The 21,549-nt window shown below is 36.8% G+C and overlaps 3 protein-coding genes across 3 annotated transcripts; 2 read left to right on the forward strand and 1 right to left on the reverse strand.

The window, feature by feature from the left end:
- Positions 1–2,956: 2,956 nt before the first annotated feature.
- Positions 2,957–4,955, forward strand: LOC145018793 (zeatin O-xylosyltransferase-like). The gene has a single exon (XM_078976638.1). The coding sequence runs from the start codon at positions 3,047–3,049 to the stop codon at positions 4,481–4,483; it is 1,437 nt and encodes a 478-aa protein (XP_078832764.1). The 5' UTR covers positions 2,957–3,046; the 3' UTR covers positions 4,484–4,955.
- A 4,427-nt stretch (positions 4,956–9,382) lies between these two features.
- Positions 9,383–15,546, forward strand: LOC145014189 (putative calcium-transporting ATPase 11, plasma membrane-type). The gene is made up of 7 exons (XM_078972561.1): positions 9,383–9,758; positions 11,760–11,814; positions 11,988–13,915; positions 14,058–14,213; positions 14,353–14,524; positions 14,614–14,903; positions 15,001–15,546. The coding sequence occupies exons 1-7, from the start codon at positions 9,582–9,584 to the stop codon at positions 15,301–15,303; spliced, it is 3,081 nt and encodes a 1,026-aa protein (XP_078828687.1). The 5' UTR covers positions 9,383–9,581; the 3' UTR covers positions 15,304–15,546.
- LOC145014190 (UDP-URONIC ACID TRANSPORTER 1-like) lies at positions 15,393–18,215 on the reverse strand. Its single transcript, XM_078972562.1, has 4 exons — positions 17,462–18,215; positions 16,394–16,497; positions 16,048–16,276; positions 15,393–15,899 (listed from the first exon to the last, which is right to left on the reverse strand). The coding sequence occupies exons 1-4, from the start codon at positions 17,939–17,941 to the stop codon at positions 15,753–15,755; spliced, it is 960 nt and encodes a 319-aa protein (XP_078828688.1). The 5' UTR covers positions 17,942–18,215; the 3' UTR covers positions 15,393–15,752.
- Between the last annotated feature and the right edge of the window lie 3,334 nt (positions 18,216–21,549).

Genomic DNA, 21,549 nt, shown 5'->3' on the forward strand with positions numbered 1-21,549 from the left:
AAAGTGGATTTGCAGCAGGGAAAAGAGATTTACTAGGGCTTGATGGTGCATTCATGAAGGGTCCATACCATGGTATGATCCTGACAGCAGTGGTATGTGCATAATCATATTTTAGTATTTGATTAATGTTTGACCATAGTTAATTGTTTGCTTATTACTGTGTTTGACATGATAATTCAGGGTTTAGATGGGAACAATTGCACATACCCTTTGGCATATACAGTTGTTGAAGCAGAGAACTTTAATTCATGGACCTGGTTTTTAACTAACTTAGGAGATGATCTTGGTTTGTATGCAAACTCCAACTTCACTTTCATATCAGATAGACAGAAGGTAAATAAAGTTCTCCATTCATTTTCACATGCATGTTTTACAATTCAATAAGCAACTTCACTCTTTTGATGATTTAGGGGTTATTGCTTGCACTTGAGAAACTTTTCCCAACAGCAGAGCATAGATATTGTCTAAGGCATCTTCATGAGAACATGAAACGTAAATGGAAGGGCAAGGAATTCAAGGATTGTCTTTGGAAATGTGCAACATGTACCACCATACCACAATTCAACAGTGCCATGGAAGAACTAAAGAAACTTAACAGTGAAGCGTATGACTGGCTTAATTCTATTCCACCTAAGCACTGGTCCAGATCCCACTTCTCAGGTATATAATATTATGTTTATAAGTGTATAATTTTTAAATATAATCTAATACAGTTGTGTTTTATTAGGGAGGGCACATTGTGATGCTTTGTTGAATAATATGTGTGAGAGTTTGAATAGCAAGATAGTGAAGGGTCGTGATAAGCCAATTATCAGTTGCTTGGAGTTTATTAGGGAGTATATCATGAGGAAAATTGTCATGGTTCAAAAAGAAATTGATAAAGCTAATGGCCCATTAACTCCTACAGCCACTAAGACCCTTGAAAAAATTAAAGAAAGGGCAGTACAGTGTAGGGCAGTGTTCTGTGGCAATGGGAAGTACCAGGTTACAAGTGAAGGTACTAATCAGTATGTGGTTAATATGGACCAACAAACTTGTTCATGTAATAGGTGGGAACTGACAGGCATACCCTGCAAACATAGTATAGCAGCTATATGGGATATGAGGCTCAACAATGAAAATGTTGGAATACCTGAGACATGGGTACACCCAACTTATTGGCTCAAGACTTGGAAAGAAATGTATGTCTTCAAAGTTGGACCTATTAATGGGAGGTTATTGTGGGAAAAAAGCACATGTCCTACCAAGTTGATACCACCAAAGTATCGTGTCCCTATTGGCAGACCAAAAAAAAAAGAGAAGAAGATCTGCAACAGAAGATGATGGAGTGTCCACAAAATGGAAATCTGTAACATGCACAAAATGTGGAAATGTGGGCCATAATGGAAGGACCTGCAAGGGACAATCACAGACTGGGAATGGAACAGGAGAAGGTGCAGCAGCGAATACAACAGGAGAAGGTGCAGCAGGTAGCAGTGGTGGTGTACAAAATGGAGTTGGGAACAAAGGAAAAAGCCCCATGCTTTGAGTATTTGTAGTTTGGTATCATGATCATGAAGGATAACTATGTTTTTGTTAGGCATTTATTGCCATATTACTTTGTTGTTATGTTTTGTATTTTGATACTTTGTTGCTGTCTAGGATAACTATTTGTATGCCATAACACTATGTTGTTATTTTGGATGTCCCTTTATGTTAATGGTCAATGGTTATCTTGGATATTTTAGTTTTTGTCCTTTTTAATTGTTATATTGGATGCTACATGTATTGAATGGTATATTGCATATGTTGCAAATACCACATTTTCATTAAATTTGAACACCAACTGATAACACCACATTATGATTACACAATATATTGTAACTAAAATTGAAAATTTTTTGTTAATACAAATAACATTACAAAATACACATACCAAAATACTAACAACTTCATTACTAAACCTACACTTTATATATAAGGACTGAAACAAAAAAAAAAACCCAGCTAATAACTAGGTAAAGCTTCAATTTGCGATTTTGTTCTTCAAGTTTCATCCTAAACGCCATACAATCACAGTCCTGATCATAATCATTCACCCATCCTATGAACTTGCATAATGGTCCCTGAACCAATTAAAGTAGATGAAGAATTAGGGCAAAATTAGAGAAGACGAAGAACGAAATTGAAATCATTAACCTTACCTTTACTGTACAAGCATAATAGAGTTTCCCAAGGTTTCTTTTGCTATAAGATGTGCGAATCACTGTAGTGGCTCCACAATTGCATTTAATATCGATCATTGTTATGTATTTGGAAGAAATCGATCGAACGAGGGGAAGAGACGAACGAGAGGATAGCAGAGGAAAAGAGGGTTGCAGTGTTCTTTATAAGATTTAAGGTGTAACGGCATTAAATATGGACACAAACCCTAAAAAGACGAAAATGCCCCTGCGTGCAAGGCACGTGGGTAGCTTAAACGGAAGGATTTAACAGTTAACGTGCATAGGGACTAACCATGCAAAATAAATAACAACGAGGGACTGCACGAGTTAAATTTTGGAAATAGGGACTACACATGCTTTCTGGCATGTGCACGAGGGACCAACGGTGTAATTTACCCTATAAAAAAAAAAAGAAAAAAAAAATGAGAAACTAAAATCATAACATTTCAAATAGTTTTTATGTAAAGTTTCACAAACCATCCTTAAACAAGGTTTACAAAATAAAAAAAAATTAATTTAATAGGTATATCTAACGGACTCAAGAAAATAATAGTAAAAACCATTTAAAAGAAAAACTAAAGAATATCGTGTAATTTACCCTTAATTATATTTTAAAGGGTGTTCCAAACTTCCAATCACATGCTATGATTCCCATATGCAATAAAATGACAAGAAACTAAGAAAGGCGTCAGTAGTGAACGACCATTCCAAATTAACGTGCGTTTAGTTGATTTGAAAAATGCTATAATTATAATATTGAATATCTAAAAAAGAACTGCTTCTAAAACTCAAGAAAGGCCTCAGCAGATCTAGGACCTCCCCGCAGCGATCAAAACCCAAAAATGGACGGCGACGAGAAAAATGCTACAATAAACTCGCCAGCAGCCGACATGGTGGTGGTGATGGTGCCCTTCGTAGCTCATGGTCATCTCAACCAGCTCCTACACCTTTCCCGCCTTATATCCACCTACAAAATCCCCATCCACTTCGTAACCACCACCACCCACATCCGCCAAGTGCGCTCCCGCTTCCACGATTTGACTCATTTCAGTACACACGCCGCCGCCTCCTACCTCATCCACTTCCATGAATTGCCAACCCCTCCCTTCACTTCTCCTCACCCCAACCCTTCCAGCCGTTTTCCTTCTCACCTACAACCTGCCTTCGAATCAACCCTCCATCTCCGCCGCCCAGTCGCCGACCTCATATTATCTCTCTCTAGCTCCACCCCTAGAGTCACCGTTATCCATGACTTCTTGATGTCCTACGTGGTTCAAGACGTGAAAGCGATACCAAATGCCGAGACTTACATCTTCAGACCCCTCTCCGCTTTCCACACCTTCTGCTGGCAAACCGGCGAGAGACTTAAAAGACCGTTCCCCATAGACCCGGTAACGCTAAAACGGCTCCCGTCTAATGATGGATCTTTCGCGCCGGAGTTTATTGAATTCATTAAACAACAGTTACCCCATGTCGGTTTTCATGTCGGAGAGTTATACGATTCATCAAGAAGCATTGAAGGTGAATATCTTGAATATTTAGAGAGAGAAGGTCTGAAAGTCAATAAGAAGCTTTGGGCAATAGGGCCGTTTAATCATGTTGACAAAACTTCTTTTACCGTTTCAAAAAACCATCACAAATGCTTGCAATGGCTTGACCTGCAGCCTCCTACCTCCGTCGTTTATGTGTCTTTTGGGACAACAACCTCCTTCACCGACGAACAAATTACAGAGCTGGCTATTGGGTTAGAGAGAAGCCAGCAGAGGTTTATCTGGGTGGCACGAGCGTCTGACAAAGGGGATGTGTTTGGCGATGAGGCTAAAGTGGTGGATTTGCCGGAAGGATTTGAAGAGAGGGTGGAAGGGCGGGGAATGGTGCTGCGGGGGTGGGCTCCACAGACGGAGATTTTGGGTCATGTTGCAACCGGTGGGTTCATGACTCATTGTGGATGGAACTCATGTACAGAGAGTATATCAAGGGGGATACCAATGGCTACTTGGCCAATGCATTCTGATCAACCACGAAACGCGCTTTTGATAACTGATGTTCTTAGAATTGGGTTGGTGGTGAACGATTGGGAACATAGAGATGAGTTGGTGAAGTCGGTGGTGGTGGAGGATGTTGTTAGGAGATTAATGGATTCCAAGGAAGGGGAGGAGGTGAGGAAGAGAGCGGTGGAATTGGCGGATACAGTGAAGAAGTCGGTGGCGGAGGGTGGTGAAACTAGTAAGGAGACTGATTCATTCATTTCCTATATAAGCAGGCATGCATATGGATAGCAATAGGTCCAAATGATTTCTTCCATGTTTCATCTAATCCTTTTATGCATCGAGGTAACTCATTTCATATATATGCTTAATTCTCATCATGTGTTGTTTCAAAATTTGCTTGTTTTAAGAACATTGTTTTGGTCACACTCCCACGGCAATCTTGATACTTTTGTCACATATAGTATTGAACATAAATGACTAAAGGATACTTTGAGTGAGTTGGAAAAGAATGTTTTCTAGCAAATAATTAATTTTCGTTCAATCGGGTGTTTTTTTTATAAATGGAGATAGAGGTTTCTTCAAGATAATCAAGTTTTATGAGTTCGGGTTATAAGATAAACTCATGGAGCATATTGGTGTTTTGGGCAACCGATGATTGATGGTTCCTCATGTAGTACGACTTGGGTGAACAATGAACATAGTGCTAGCTCTTGTGCAATTAGAAGAAAATTTTGGATCTTAATTATTTCTGCTCTTTAAAGGTGAGAAATGAAAGAAAAAAAAAAATCTAAGTTTTGTGAAGATGTTTGGATTATCTTTCGTTTAAACAAATCTTGAATTTTTGATCTTGAGATATGGAGTTTCGACTCCTTGTTAGCATTCTTTCTTGTGTAAATGAGTAATTTATTTCATTTTTTTTATCGTCTCTAATAAGCATATCTATGATCAACATGTTAAATCAAATAATTTAGACTTAATGGGTATTTTTTCGATCTCTACGACGACGTCCTAGGTAGGTTCAATTCTCGTCCTTCAGATCTCGCCGACGACAAGTACATTCGTGATACCATTTTTTTTATTTTCAACGTTGTTGTTATGCTAATTTTTCTTATTTTTATTTTCAATCTTTGCTGATCATTGTTGAAATCGATAGTTGTTATGAAATTGATTGTTCCTTGAAATCGATTTTGTCCTCCTGAAATGTAACGTTCCATTTTCACGACCAAAAAATTTCAACTTATTGAAAGTAAAAATTCCCAATTCTAAAATCGTTTTAAGAAAACCATTTATTCCCAATTACAATTTATTAAAAATCAGAGTATTATAATGAATGTGAAATCTTCAATGCTGTTGATGAGTGTGTACAGTCTCGTCTTCACCTTCCCAAAGTCACCAATGATACCTGAAACAATAAGCATAAAGTTTAGCGAGTTTCTCGCAAAATACCACATATGATAAGCATACAAGCATGCATAATGGCCCACAATCTCCCGGTTGGAATGTGTATGTAACACTCGGAATCTAGAAGATTAATTGTGGAAATAAATCCCCTTTCCTAGGGACTAACTCGACGAGTTGATGGTGGAAAACTCGACGAGTTGGAGGCTTTTAGGATGCACGTTTTTATGGACCAACTTGACGAGTTGGTGAAGGAACTCGACGAGTTGGTGAATCAACTCGACGAGTTGGACGCTGATTGAGAAACCCTAATTTTTAGGGTGATGCACCCTATTTAAAGGCCTTAAGTCCTATGGTTGGCCTCCTAAGCAGCCTCCATTGTTGTCAAAACCCTAAATCAAGTTGTAGCCTCCATTGTCAAACATTTGAGCCTTGGATAGAGTTTGGTGGTCATTTTGTGCATTATGAAGGATTTAGAAGATCTTGGAGTTCTAAGGTTGGAGAAGGAAGTATTGAATCCGGAATATCTACCCATTTTACAAGGAGTTTGAGGTATCAAGTTCTTATCTTGATGACAAAATGCTTAGATCTCTCTTTTGGGTTAATTTGTTATGCTTTAGCCATGGGTTGGATGAATGCTTGGATTAGGACGTCCCAAAGCATTATTCTTTCAGATCCGGGGTTGTCATGGACTATTTTGACATAAAGGTGCCAACTTTATGGATGTAAGGACTTCTTGTGTGCATTAAGTCCCTTATTAAGCCCTTCTTAAGCTTTTGAGCTTCTCTTAGGCATACATGAAGGTAAAGTTGGCAACTTTACATGGTTTTCCAGCTCTAGGGTGTCAGATTTGCAATTTTGGGCTTTGTCTTGGAGATTAAGTGCTTAACGGTTAAGCTGTTGGGTCTCAGATGAACTCGACGAGTTGGCTGGTAAACTCGTCGAGTTATTTTTGTTTTCCCCGTCTCTGAGTTGATGTAGAACTCGGCGAGTTGATTAGACAACCCGACAAGTTGGGTCAATATGGATCATGGATCTTGTCCTTTTGGCTAATGTCTTTGACCAAGTTTGTCCCAAGGGGTGCCCGAGGTAATCTAAATTGTATCTAAGGAAAATATGGGCTTACGATAAGGTCCGTATGGGATTGGGCCAAATTTAGAAAATTGGGCCATTAATGGGCTTTCATGGATCTAGTAGTTTCTTGTATGTTGGGCGTGAGTTATTAATGGGCCATTGGGATACAAAGTGTTTGGACTAGAAAGAATGGTTAGACCTTAAAGCAAGGCCATGTATAGGGTTTGGGCCTAATTTGGAAAATTGGGCCATTGGTTGATTAGTGGGTCTTTGGGCCTTTTAGATCATAGTTTGGTTCATGGATGTGGACAAGGTTAGGTTAGGGGTAAAATGGTCTTTTTACCCCATGTATGAGTGGTGGGCTATAAAGTGTTGTGTCAATTTTGTTTTATATTAATATAGTCCATTTGTAGCGGGGTGGGCCTGTCCACCCGATTTATTTATTATGCTAGGGTTAGGGTATTTATAGTGCATGCATGCACCATAATTAGTATCGATTTTCTTGTAACCATAAGCGTTCATTTACAGTAACAGTTCTTAATCGAGCTCTTCTAAGGCCCATGTTACAATCATTCAACACTACTTTGTTCATTATTTTACATGGTTCGACATATGGTTGGTTTGACATACACATGGTCCAACATATGGTTGGTTCAGCATATGCATGGTCCGATGTATACCTGGTTCGGTATATACCTGGTCCAATATGCAAATGGTACGATGAGTAAGGGGATATACGTATGCCGAGCACTATATCATATTACTCTGTGTACCTCTCACATACGCCTTGCGTAGGGACCAAGTTTGCAAACAAATTTTATAATATGAACCTTTATGAAAATTACTTGGAACTTGAGTATTATATATTTGGTCCTAATAAATGTCTAGAGTGATAAAGCTCTTAACTTTATGCCTTTGTATGGCTAAATAAAGCTCAAATCCAAACTCTAGCTTCCTAACACCTTCTAATGTCTAAAAACTCTTACTAGGATGAAAGGTAGCAAGCAAGATCCCATTTTTATGACATAACAACCTTAGAAACATAAGAAACAACAACCCTAAGCTCTGGAGTAACTCATACTCACAAGAACTAAACTCATGGGACAATAAGCATGAAAACCAATAAGCTAAGGATATCTAACACATGGACCAACAAGATTCAAGCTTTATACCTTCTGGAGTTGTGAAAAAACAATGTAGGTTCTGGATCCACAAGCTTGGGCTTCAACAATCTACAAGCTTGGACTTCTCCTTCTTCCAAAACGTACCAAAACACACAAAAAGGCTCAAGATTTGCTCTAAGGGGGTTAAGGTTTCGATTTAGATGCTCAAGAGTGTGATGATGATAAGAAGAGCCTCAAGGGGGTTAATGTCCTTAAATAGGGTTCAAGACCCCGAAATTAGTGTTTGCACCCTACGTGATTACGCCTTGCGTAACTTGGGTTATGCTCCGCGTAGGGCATTAAAAATGTGTCCCTCCATCAGCCACTATGCCATGCGTAGTTGACTTACGCCCTACGTAGGGCAAAACTCTCATCTTCCAACTCAACTTCAAACAACCATAACTTCTTTGTTTCAATTTTGTTTTCAGCATTCTTTATATGCATAGAAAGGTATTGAAGAGCCCCACAATCCTATCTAGTTACTTTTGTCTTAACACATGTCGAGCTGAAACCATAATCCATGCAAAACCCAACATATAACTTTTCCTTTTCTACCCTTCGGTTCCAACATAAAATTCAAGGGCTAAGACCTCACTACCAACATTATCAACCTTCAATAAGGTCTAAACTTTACTTCCTCAAAGCCCAAAACATTTACATGATCAAATTCCGATCCACAACCTTGAATTAAGAAATGACCCGAAAAAGGGTGTTACATATATTTAGAAGCCACGCCATTTCCATATGGAGTTGCACTATGTAGATACATGTCATCTATGTCATTTAATCTAAGAAACCTGGTTTCAGATTCAATTTCAATGGTTTCCCTATTTAAAGTGTAAATGTTACTTTAATGACATATTGCCTAAAAAATTGATGACCAATTCGATATAAATACCAAATTTGGTTGTGTTACAATATCAATTTTCATTTCTAACAATACTAAAAACAATTTTCATAATTTATTTTAAAATCATCTTTAAATTCGCAAACTATTAAAATTTTCACTCTCAATTGTATTTATTTAGCTATATGAGGATGTTATGAGAAAAGTCAAAATTGGTGTTGTCCTAAATGATTGAGATCGTTTGAAATTATTAATATCAAATAATGTATCTATTGAATGTTTTGTTTGTAATTTGTTGATAAAGTCAAAATGTTGATTGATAAAATAAAGTCATAAAAATTGATGAATATCAAATACTTTAAACTATAATACCTGATAAATTTGACTCAATTATTCTTTATTTTTCCTATAAAACATTTATTGGTGACCCGTAAATGTGGTTGACTAGTAAAACATTATGAAATGAATACAAAGCGAACCAAAGAGTTGTTCCTGATTTTATTATCACATACCTCAACTATATTATATAGTTACGTTTTTTTTGTTCAAATAAAGATGGTGAAAATGATTTATATGGCTTCACATAAAAATTTATAATCTACAAAATCGTATATAAAACGTTCTTTTAGTACAAACCAAAATAAAATTCTCTCGCTTTTACATAAAATGTCCCAATCTAAAGATCAAATTCAGAGCGTGTTCGATTGACCACGAGTGAGACACCGAGGCGCGTTTGGATATGTGATCAGTCATTATTGCTCATCTGGTCTTCAATTGGTCTATTCGACCTTAACAACCACTTGCTTTTGGCTCACCGAAGCTTCAAAATACACACTGTTTTTTCTGTTTCGATTAAGTTCCCTGATCTTCCTCACTCTCTCGCTAAACTGATCAACTATCTGCAATGGTGGAAAGCTACCTAGGCGACGAGTTTCATCTTCCGCCTAAGCATCCGTCGGATGAAGCACTGAAGAACTGGCGCAAAGCCTGCTACCTCGTCAAGAACCGTAGCCGAAGATTCCGGCATGTCGCCGACCTCCCTAAGCGGTCTATTCATCGGGATAGGATTTCCGAAATCAAGGTTCCATTCCTCTCCTTTAACCTTCCAACCTAATTACATATTTTGTTGATTGAATGATTTCAGATCTGTGTGTTTGAATGTATATATGATGCGTGTGTGAAAAAAGTAAATCACTGAATTCAACAGTCGAAACGATTACACGATTATAAGTTATAACCATCGACACTAAAAAGTACTGATTCCTGATTGGAGAGTTATGAAAATGCTGGATTCTTTTTCCTTTATCAACCGTTCTTAGTTTTTCGAGCATACATTTCACCACCGTTACTTTCGAATAATTAGTTTACAGATAATTGAACGCTATAATTTAGGCAAACACTACTATTTCCAGCGCCAATAACTAACCATATTTGAATGAAACTGAAACTGAGGCTATTACTGTTCTTCATTATACCCAAAATCTAGTGAAATGAACAAATTTAGTTGTTAGTTTATTATATGTCTATGGTAATACAAAAGTTTGTATTAGATCCTGTAGATTATCAAAAGAAAATGCTTTCACATTTAGACAACTTTTAGTTTGAAACATCATACTTGTTTTTATTGACTTTTGATATTGTTTTTGATGACGATTGGGACATCCATGATAATTATCTTTATCTTTGCGTTATAATATTATTTATGTGGTATAGACTATTGAGGAAGGGCGATCATACAACATTATGATAAATAAATACTATATGGAATATAATAAAATGATAATAGTAAAGATGCTTTGTTTGCGGGGTCCGAGAAATAACAAAATTGGCAAATATCTGTATATAGTATATTATATTAGGGTTTTCCTTATCGTGAGCACTCTGCTCATGTTAGCAAGCCTGGACTCCCCACTCGTTAACTCACAAAACCATGGGTGGGATTCAGGGGATTGTAACTTTTTAGCAAAGAATCTTATGTCTTCAGCATTTTAGGGAAAAAAAAAATAGAAGAGTGGAAACATGACTTTTTGTTTGGAAAGTAACCTTTCTAATTTCTATTATTATTTTTAATTAGTTAAGGAATCATATTGGTGGAGTATATCAGATGTGTTTTTTATAATTCCGTTAGTTGGAATTTATAGAATTGATTATCGTTATCTTTTTTCTTTAAAATATTAAGCCTTGATTTAGATTTTAGATGTTGCTATAACTACCTTGGTTGTTTGGTGGAGACAACTTGTTGAGCCTAACCAACATCAACATATAAATTCTTTTAAAATTTTTGGTCAAGCACTTAAAGTCCATGTTAAAATATATTTAAATTCTTCGAAAGAGAAAATGTTTTTATTAAACTTAAGATAAACTTTCAAATAATATTTTCTTAACACAAATTTTCTATCAGGTGACAAATTTTTCAAGATCCCTTTATCCAGAATAGAAGTTACTTAGGAAATTTAACCAATATTTCAGAAAAGAACCTTCAGACTTGTGACAGCTTCCTCGAAATTTCTCTCCATTTTCCATAGATTTTTGAGCTCCACTAATTAAATTCTCCAATAATCGATTGCTTTGCCACATTATATCTCCACTATAACTTTATCATACCAAACATTATTAACTTACATCATCTCAATCATTGTCATTTTTAAAAGCTTTTTACAAAATGAACTAAAAATATTTTATAAATCCTCTTATCTAACTTTTAACGGCATCCAACCTATGGACAAAAGACAAGAAAATTGTTTAAAAGGTTGTAAGTTACTCGATACATAGTTTTGAGCATACGATGATTTACGTAATTTAGTCTATACAAAATTAAGAAACAAAGACACATAAATAGTAAACACTGAGTACAAACTTATCTTTCGTTTTTTTTTTTTTTTTTTGCACACATGTTCAGTTCATCTTCTTCCTAACTCTCACGTTAGTTTCACCAAGTTCTCCCTTTGTATGCAATGTTCATACTTGCAAAGATTAATTGGAACTTTATTTATTTATTAATCTTAACTACTCATATGACCATAGTTACATTCATAAGATAAAAAGCTAATAATGTTCTCTCTTTTTTCTTCAACGTTCCCAGGAAAACCTGCGGGTTAGCTTTTACACTGTGAGAGCAGCATTGCGATTTATGGATGGTACGCTACTGCTACTTGCGATAATTGAAATGCTGCATGAAATCAATCAACCGTTTCTTTCTAATTAAGCTTCTAGTTAACGATCCGAGTTCTGTTATGTCTTTATCCATTATACATTCATTAACAACAAATTAATACCACTTTATCACAAATTTACAATCCTGTCTCAACAGGCGCTGCTCATTCAGAAAATCATCAAACACCAGATGCAAAAGCTTCCGACATCCGTAATAATCCAGATAACCTCGCATCCATGGTTCAAAATTATAGCATCAAAACCTTACGATCACTGGGTGGAGTTGACGGAGTCGCTAAAGCCATAGACGTATCTATAGATGAAGGCGTCAAATCCACGGATTTATCCATTAGACAAGGCACTTACGGCGTCAACAAATACACAGAAAAGCCTTCGAAAAGCTTTTTTATGTTTGTCTGGGAGGCTCTTCATGATCTAACTCTCATCATCCTTATAGTTTGTGCAGTTGTTTCCATAGGTGTAGGCCTCGCCACTGAAGGCTTTCCAGATGGGATATATGATGGATTGGGAATCCTTCTTAGTATTTTACTAGTAGTTACCGTTACTGCCGTTAGCGACTACAGACAATCCTTACAATTCAAGGATTTAGACAAGGAAAAGAAGAAGATTTCATGTCACGTAACCAGAGATGGATACCGGAAAAAGGTGTCAATTTACGATTTGGTTGTCGGAGACGTCGTCCATTTATCAATCGGCGATCAAGTTCCGGCCGACGGGATATTCATATCTGGATACAGTTTGTTAATCGACGAATCCAGTTTGACCGGAGAGAGCCGTGCAGTCAACGTGGACGAGACTAAACCGTTTCTTCTCGGTGGGACTAAAGTCCAAGACGGCTCAGCCAAGATGCTTATAGCCGCCGTCGGGATGAGCACCGAATGGGGAAAACTAATGGAAACTTTAAGCGAAGAGGGAGAAACCGAAACCCCACTTCAAGTCAAATTAAACGGCGTCGCTACAATCATCGGTAAAATCGGTTTGATCTTCGCGGTGTTGACTTTTCTTGTGTTGACTATCCGGTTCTTAATAGAAAAAGCATTGCGACAAGAGTTTTCAAGCTGGAATTCGAGTGACGCATTAACTATGTTAGACTATTTTGCCACTGCAGTAACCATTATCGTTGTTGCTGTCCCGGAAGGACTACCATTAGCCGTGACTTTAAGTCTCGCGTTTGCTATGAAAAAACTGATGAACGACAAGGCACTCGTGAGACATCTATCTGCATGTGAAACAATGGGTTCTTCCACTAACATATGCACCGATAAAACCGGGACTTTAACCACAAATCATATGGTCGTCCACAAAATATACGTATCCGGTAAGTCAAAAGACGCAAACGCCCCTCTGGAACTCCCTGAAAACGTATTGACCATTCTGTTACAGTGTATATTCGAATGTACATGTTCTGAAGTGGTCAAGGATACCAATGGAAAAACTTCAATTCTAGGCACTCCAACCGAATCCGCGATATTGGAATACGGTTTACATTTAGGTGGTGATTTTGGGACAGTTCGTAGCGAGATTAAGCTACTAAAAATGGAGCCGTTTAATTCTTCCAAAAAGAGAATGTCGGTCATTACAAAACTGCCCGGCGGGCAGATACGCGCGTTTATCAAAGGCGCGTCTGAAATAGTATTAGGAATGTGTGACAAGTTATTGGATGGAAGTGGAGAAATTGTTGTAATGTCTGAAGAGAAAATGAGATTTATTACGAGTGTTATAAATGGATTTGCGAGTAATGCTTTGAGAACTCTTTGTTTAGCTTATGTTGATGTAGAAGGGGAAGGTGAGTTTGATATGAAAAAAGGGTTGCCTGATTGTGGGTATACAATGATTGCGGTTGTTGGTATTAAGGATCCGCTTAGGCCAGGGGTTAAGGAAGCAGTGGAGACTTGTTTAGCAGCTGGGATTACTGTGCGTATGGTTACGGGTGATAATATTAACACGGCTCGAGCCATTGCCAAGGAATGTGGTATACTGACCGAAGGTGGGTTAGCCATTGAAGGGCCAGTGTTTCGAGCTAAATCAGATGCAGAAAAGCGTGAACTAGCACCGAGCATTCAGGTACAAACAAAAAAACTTGGTAATGGCTAGATCAAATGTAACTATTTTTTTTTTTTTCTTTTCCTTTATTTTGAAACTCAGGAGAATAGGTCGTTAGTTCTCCAAGACAAGTAATGACTCACAATCCTTAAATACATTACAGGTAATGGCTAGATCATCACCAACAGACAAGTTAAAGCTTGTAGAGCATTTGAGGGGCCTGTCTGAAGTTGTTGCAGTCACAGGTGATGGGACAAATGATGCTCCAGCTTTACATGAATCAGATATCGGATTCGCCATGGGTATAGCAGGAACAGAGGTTGGTTTATGTCTCATATTCATGTCAATTTAGTATAAAAAACTTAAGTTAATGAAAAAACAATCCCATATACAATATATTGGTAAGAAGAAGCTGATGTCTGTCATAAGTCATCTGTCATCTGTCATCTCATCTGTAGGTTGCAAAAGAACAAGCTGATGTAATCGTGTTGGACGATGACTTTGCAACAATTGTAAAAGTAGCAAAATGGGGACGTGCAGTTTACATAAACATTCAGAAGTTTGTTCAGTTTCAGTTAACTGTCAACATTGTTGCTCTAATGATTAATTTTGTTTCAGCCTGCATTACAGGTTTGTTCAATCTTCTTCTTTATTAGTCTTTCGTTGCTTTCTCACATGTTCTGTGCTTACATAGTTGCATGGATATGAATACTTTTCAGGGTCTGCACCCCTTACTGCTGTGCAGTTGCTATGGGTGAACCTGATCATGGACACTTTAGGTGCGTTGGCTCTAGCCACCGAACCACCGAATGATGGACTCATGAACAGACCACCTGTTAAACGAACCGAAAGTTTTATTACAAAGCCCATGTGGCGAAATATTATTGGCCAAAGTGTTTACCAAATGGCTGTCCTATTCGTCTTGAATTTCGCTGGAAAATCCATTCTCAATTTGGACTCAACTGAAATCCTTAATACTTTCATCTTCAACACCTTCGTCTTCTGTCAGGTACAATTTATCTTTTTTTTCTAAAATTGCAACGTACTTTTTCATTTACTTGTGTTGTGCATTTTAACAGTTTTTTTGGATAATTGTGTATGTGTAGGTTTTTAATGAAGTAAACAGCCGGGACATTCATAAGATAAACGTGTTTCATGGCATGTTGAGCAGTTGGGTTTTCGTTGGTGTCATGGTGTCTACTGTTGTTTTTCAAGTTGTTATTGTTGAGTTCCTTGGCACTTTTGCAAGCACTGTGCCACTAGACTGGGAACTCTGGGCACTTAGCATTGGAATTGGGTTCTTGAGCATGCCAATTGCCATTGTTTTGAAGTGCATTCCTGTTGAGAAGTCGCCCATGAAACAACCCAAACACCCTGATGGTTATGAAATCGTCGCTGATGGCCCATAAGGTGCTTGATGAAATGCCAAAAAGAACATAAACAAACCCAACTTCAGGTTTATGAAGCATTTATAATTACAAGGTGTACTTCTCAACTGTTTCCTTTTTTTTTTTTTTTTTTTCGGGTGGTGAGACAAACAACCCTAACAATAGCTCAAAGCTTCCATAACACAACAATTTTGATGCACCCGTATGTACAATTTGGAATTTTGAATTTCGTATCATCTAAGTCATGCAAAATCCTAAGCATAATATCTCTGAACGGTAACAATTATACAACACATATCAACTTCACTATTTAGTATTCACTCCCCCACAAAATGAAGACCACGATTGGCATCTAACGCAATTATATATAAGAATGGGGACACTATAATTGGTATCTAACTCTTCCCAATAATAAATGGAGCTAGATCAAATTTTCTCATAAGCTACTGACTAAGTTGCAAACATCATTTTCATTTGTATCTCCTTTTGGCTTCTCCATAAGCAATCACACCCATAACAGTTAAGGAGTAGCCAGCTATACCTAAAGGGGTAACCGGATTACGGAAAATGAGTATTGAGATAACAACCGCTACAGCACCTTTAGCATTCCCTAATACCTGATCATACCATATACAAATACTTTAACTTAATTTGCATTATAAAAAGGAAAGAATCATGGCTAAATTCGCAAGCTCGATCCATGAATATGGAATGTACTAAGTTTGAACTCAGAAGTCAAAACAAGAGCAAGAAGAAACAAGCAACCTGTAGTGTTAGTGCACTTGTGTGCTTGGTGACCAAAAAGTTGGTCAAGTTAGCAGCATAAGCCATGGTTGAATTCACAGAAAGCAGTAGCCACATGAATCTATGCCTTAACCCGAGAGCAATGGTGGCATCTAACACATCTGGTTCCATTATAAGTGCTGTTGGCAATAAAAACATAACAGCCATTGGGGACATATAAAGCAAAAGGTTCATTGAATTTAACTTCTCCCTGCAACAAGAAAATCATTAAATGTACATTCACATACTTGGCCCCATTGGCGTACTCCAAGGGAAGAACAAATTTACTTATATACCCTTAGCAAAAAGTAGAAATTAATTTATTTACCCCTCTGAAGAAAGTAGGATACCCTGAAGAACAGACTTGAAGGCCCTAGCAGCAGTTGCACTTATGCACATGAGAAATCCATACAGCTGAAAACTTGGTTCACCCTGTAATAACAAACAATTTGACTTATTATTTTTGCCTCACTTAAACAAAATCTCAACATTACTCTCCATGGGAATGCGTAATTTGTTGTTTCTTTTTTTACTTACTACAGTAATGTAGATAAAGTCTAAGTTGTTCTAGATGGAAGCTTTTATATAGTATGTTGATTAAGATGCCAATTGCATTCAGAGGATTGGGTTGACATGTTTTTCAATAAAAAGATGAAAATGGGCTTTAATGATAAGTTACAAACAATAAATAATAATAATACTAAAAAAATAAATAAATAAAATAAAATAAAATAAAAACTATATGGGTTTAATGTAGATGTCATAGAAAATGTAAACACATCCTTGGCCACCCCAATTACTAAAGCATAGGGAATACAACAACAAAACCTATAAAAGGGAAGCATATGCAGACAAAAAAGCATAAAGCAGGTATAGAAATTGTAAAGCATGTATATACATAGGAAATACAACGACAAGACCCATAAAGGGTAAGCAGATACAAACAATAAAAACATAAAGTAAGTATACAGACATGGCCACCCGACAACCAAAACATTGGGAATACAACGAAAAAAAAAACTCAAAAAAGGAAGCATATAGAGATAATAAAGTATAAAGCATGCATAAAGACATTAAAACATAAATGCTTACATTTTCCTCTATATGTTTTTACATTGATGATTTTATTGTTTAGCTCAAAAAGTTTCCATAATAAACGTCTCCAAATAGATTAATCAAGTTATGGACTTCTTTATATTAACATGGCAAATTGGCAAATACTTTATGAAATTCAAATTCAAGAACGAATTCAGTTGACTCTTAAAAGTCAAGATTGGCAATCTATAATCTATAATGGCATATATGGTAAGATTAAAACCCAGATCATAAACCACTAAAATAAATCTTATCTTAATTCTATCATTTTAATAAAATAAGACGTGAACATGATACATACCCCGCTTGCAATTACAACGCCAGTAACAACAGGAACAAGAGCACCATAAGTAATCCATGCTTCTCTTTTGAAGGTCATCATATAGGCAAACAGGGCGGTGAAAAACGGCGTCGTTGCACCGATGGCTTGATTGAAGGAAACCGGAAGAAATCTGAGAGAAATATTCCCTCCGACAACCGACCCACAAAAAACAACACTCAGGGTCGCAATCCTTAAAAACTGCGATCTAGATTTGATCTTCTGAAACGGCACAACTCTGAGGAACACAATGGATATGTAGCTGAGGATGCCGGAAGCTGACATATGACACATTGTGAGGAAAATTGGGAATCTGAAGCCATAACTGGAGAGCAAGAACTTGTTGAGGAGAAGAACGCCGATGTTTGATGAGTACCAAAGGAATATGAGTAATGAGACGAACACAAATTGGTTTGATGATGATTGTGAGATTGATGATGAGGAGGAGGTCGTAGGTAACATTTTTTTTGGGTTTTTCCCTTGAAAAAATTCAAGGATTTGAAGGAGGAGGAAGAAGGTGGGAAGTCATTGGGGTTGAAACAATGGTGGCAAAAACATTCGATTTCGGGTATCTAAAAATTACATGGAATTCAACGTGATGATTTGTGCGGTGAAATTATCGTGGCATTTGGGGAGGTGAGGTGGGATGGAGGTTTATGAGGAGGCAGTGTGTCAATGTCATAAGGCAACAATCGGGTCAAAACGCCAATTTGTTTGATTTGTGATAACTGATAAGTTAAGGGTAGTGTCATTACTTTCTTAGATAATCCAGAATTTATTTAATAATATGAATCCATAATACAATATTAAAGAATATTAATATTAAGTTTTTCTCATTATTTATATCAATGTTATGGATGAAGCCTACCACATCCATGTCGAGCTTTCATCTGAAGTCCTAACAAACATGTCTATTCCAATCCATCTTTATGGTGAACAAAACCACCAAAACAACAAAAATCAGCACCGGTGATTGGTGAATTCCCATCTCCACCCCTACATCTTTCACTTTGTGGCCATTAAACATCAATATACCAATGCTAACTTTGCCACAAAATCCCATCAGTACATTATTGCCAAACTCATGGTTCCTAACTTCTTATGGTTCCTTAAGAATCTCCATTTTAGTGCAAACTTCAATAACGCTTGTGCCTTTAAAATAGACGACGTCTTAAGCGAATATTGAATGCTTATTGAAGATGGATCTACAACTTCGTGGTCTAGGTTTTAAAAGAAAAACATGCCGTCTCCTTCCTCATTATTCGCTATCACTTTCTGCCCCATTATTCACAACCATCATAACTCGTGCAGCCATTGAAGGCCACTTACAACCCTTGTTTTAATTATTGAGAAATTATGTGTCCTTGGCTCCTTGCCCATGTAGACTAACATTGTTTTGATGAATCCCGATTGATTATACTTCTAACCCACGCAAATTTGGGATCAATTATATGCATAATGACGAAAGATGATGTGTGGTTGATGTGTTTATAAGGCTTGATTCACAAATTATTTCTAATCTTTGATAGTAGTTTTGTTTCATGTGTGTTTAACAAGATCCTAGTCGTGATTTGGAATTCTTCCAGTGGGTGGATGTATGCAAGTTTGAGCACAATAAAGAAAACTTATGAAAAACAGCAAAAGACATCTAAATAATCGTACAATTACTTTTTGAAAATGAAGGGACTAAGTATGCATCTAACGATTAAGTATGGAGGCGTGAGAAATTATGAGAATAATGAATACTAGATTTAATTTTTTTTGACGTCGATCCTCCTTATTTCATCCATCCAATCCTACATGACATATTAAAATTTTCGTTTCTCGTCCCACTTTCATCTATTTCATCATTAAACACAAAAAATGGATCATTCTTATCATTTTCATCGCACATGTTTTATTTAAATAATTTAAGAAAATAGTATAAAGTCATTTTAAATATATGTACATATATTAATTGGCATCGTCTTATGAATAGTAGAGTTTATGACTTTCGACTTTCCCCACAATAGTTTGTAACTTCCAACTTTAACCACAACAGCTTCTACACATTGTTTCTTTTTGTCCTCCCCTATTTCCACCACCCTTCTTAGCCAATGGAATGTTTACACATGGATGATCTTCTACTATGTTTCCGACGTATTATCTCTCCACCAATTTCAAACTATTTGGGTTTATTTCCATATCCGTTGTTCTTTTCGAAGATTTTGAGGTTCATGCTTCTATTACGTCGTCAGGTAAGGGTTTAGGGTGTTTCTTCTTGTCGCAAACAACCAGATGTCGTCTGTTGTTGTTTTGAATTTGGGTATGTTGTTTGTGGTTTCTATTTGATTTTCAGTTTATGATGTGATTGTTGTTTCCTTTCTTTTTTGTGCGATGACTCCCAACCATTATAAAAGGGGCTCCACTTCTGCTAGAACAGACCCATGTCATTCATGGAAGAATTTGATTTTGGTAGACGTATTTGTGTTGCCTGTTTGTTACAACTGTGGGAATTATTCTTGTATGTGTGAGTTTTGTGGGGATTTTTTTGGATTCATGAAAGGGTGTTGTATTTTGATTCATTGAAGCAATGGAATCAGTGCATGTAAACCTTCAGCCACAACTTTAGTGGTATCAAGCAAAAAAATAACTCTAAAACTTAAGTTTTGTTTTTGAAGGTTACTTAATTTCATCAAGGATGAAATTTACCAAGAAACCGATGATGTTCTAATTCCAAAGATGATCATAGACCAAGATAAGGTGGTTTAGCTGGTGGCTTGGATGTGCGGTGGTTTTGCGTCGGCGTTGAATTGAAGTTGTTTCTGTCACCGGCACACACGTATACGTCCATCCCTTCACCGCCTTTATACTCCAATAAAGTTCTTCTACGGTATCTACAAACCCTTTTGGTATTGTTGTGAATTAGGACGATGCAAGATCGTTCTTTTAAGGTCTACAAACACTAAATAAAATCGCTTGATGCTTCAACCCCTTTTCATCAATGAATATTTTCTATTGTCTTCTCTTCTGGTAAGTAATGAGTTTTTTTCTTAATTTTCTCCTGCGAGTTTAGATGCATTTAAACAGATTATGTAAAAAATGTTAAATTTAATCATTTTCAATTAGGGATGAACCTTTTGTACATATTAGTTATATTTTAGTAATAAAACTTTGTTTACAATTTTATTATGGATGCATTATTATGGATGCAGTGCACATCAGGTGTTCGACAAAATGTCTCAAAGAATTTTTCCATTGACATGCTCGATTGTGATCTCTATGTCTTCAACTCGTTCTCGTATGTAGTAGAAACGAGATTTCATGTGCTTAGACCGACCATGAAAAATTGGATTTTTGATTGATGCAACTGTCAATGTGTTGTCGGTTTTAATTACCACTTCTTGTACTTAAGAACCAGTTATCTCTCCCAAAAGATCTCGTAACCAAACTGTTTGACAACTTGCTGCAGAAGCAACCAGATACTCAGCTTCACAAGATGATAATGTCATTTTTTCTTACTTTTGAGATCATCATGTGATTGGTGATTCACCAAAGTAAAATATATGCTTAGTGGTACTTCTTCCATCATCTTGATCAATGTTGTGACTGCTATCACAATATCCAACTAGTCTTACTAAATTATTGCGACTGTAACATATCCCATATCCGATAGTTCCTTTTACATATCTTAATATTTGTTTTATAGCATCTATGTGTGACTTCTTTGGAGTTTTCATGTAACGGCTTTCTATGCCAACTGAGTAAGCTAAATCAACCCTTGTTTGAAGCAAATATCTCAATCTTCCAAATAGGCTTCGATATTTTGTTGCATCTGTGTATTCCTCACCTTCTCCTTTTGAGAATTTTGCATTTGGATCCATTGGAAGTAGAGTAGGATCACATTCATACATCCCTGCGTCCTTGAGCACCTTTTTTACATACCCTTCTTGCGTGATTAGTATGTTATCCTTCTTTTGATATACCTTTATTCCTAGGTGGGATCGTAATATTCCAAGATCACTCATGTCAAAGTTCCTTGCCATTGCTTGCTTGAACTTGTTTATAATTGACATGTTCATTCCCGTAAC

The sequence above is a fragment of the Lactuca saligna genome, chromosome 9, assembly GCF_052625555.1.
Source record: "Lactuca saligna cultivar CGN05327 chromosome 9, ASM5262555v1, whole genome shotgun sequence".
NCBI lineage: Eukaryota > Viridiplantae > Streptophyta > Magnoliopsida > Asterales > Asteraceae > Lactuca > Lactuca saligna.

Bases quoted from the DNA above. Each gene is read 5' to 3' on its own strand.
- LOC145018793 (XM_078976638.1), top strand. From the start codon at position 3,047: ATGGACGGCGACGAGAAAAATGCTACAATAAACTCGCCAGCAGCCGAC.
- LOC145014189 (XM_078972561.1), top strand. From the start codon at position 9,582: ATGGTGGAAAGCTACCTAGGCGACGAGTTTCATCTTCCGCCTAAGCAT. The intron at 14,214-14,352 runs GTTGGTTTATGT...TCTCATCTGTAG, and splicing joins TGGGTATAGCAGGAACAGAG to GTTGCAAAAGAACAAGCTGA. The intron at 14,525-14,613 runs GTTTGTTCAATC...AATACTTTTCAG, and splicing joins TGTTTCAGCCTGCATTACAG to GGTCTGCACCCCTTACTGCT.
- LOC145014190 (XM_078972562.1), bottom strand. From the start codon at position 17,941: ATGTTACCTACGACCTCCTCCTCATCATCAATCTCACAATCATCATCA. The intron at 16,498-17,461 runs GTATGTATCATG...TTGTTATTACAG, and splicing joins GCGTTGTAATTGCAAGCGGG to GGTGAACCAAGTTTTCAGCT. The intron at 15,900-16,047 runs GTTGCTTGTTTC...TGGTATGATCAG, and splicing joins CAAGTGCACTAACACTACAG to GTATTAGGGAATGCTAAAGG.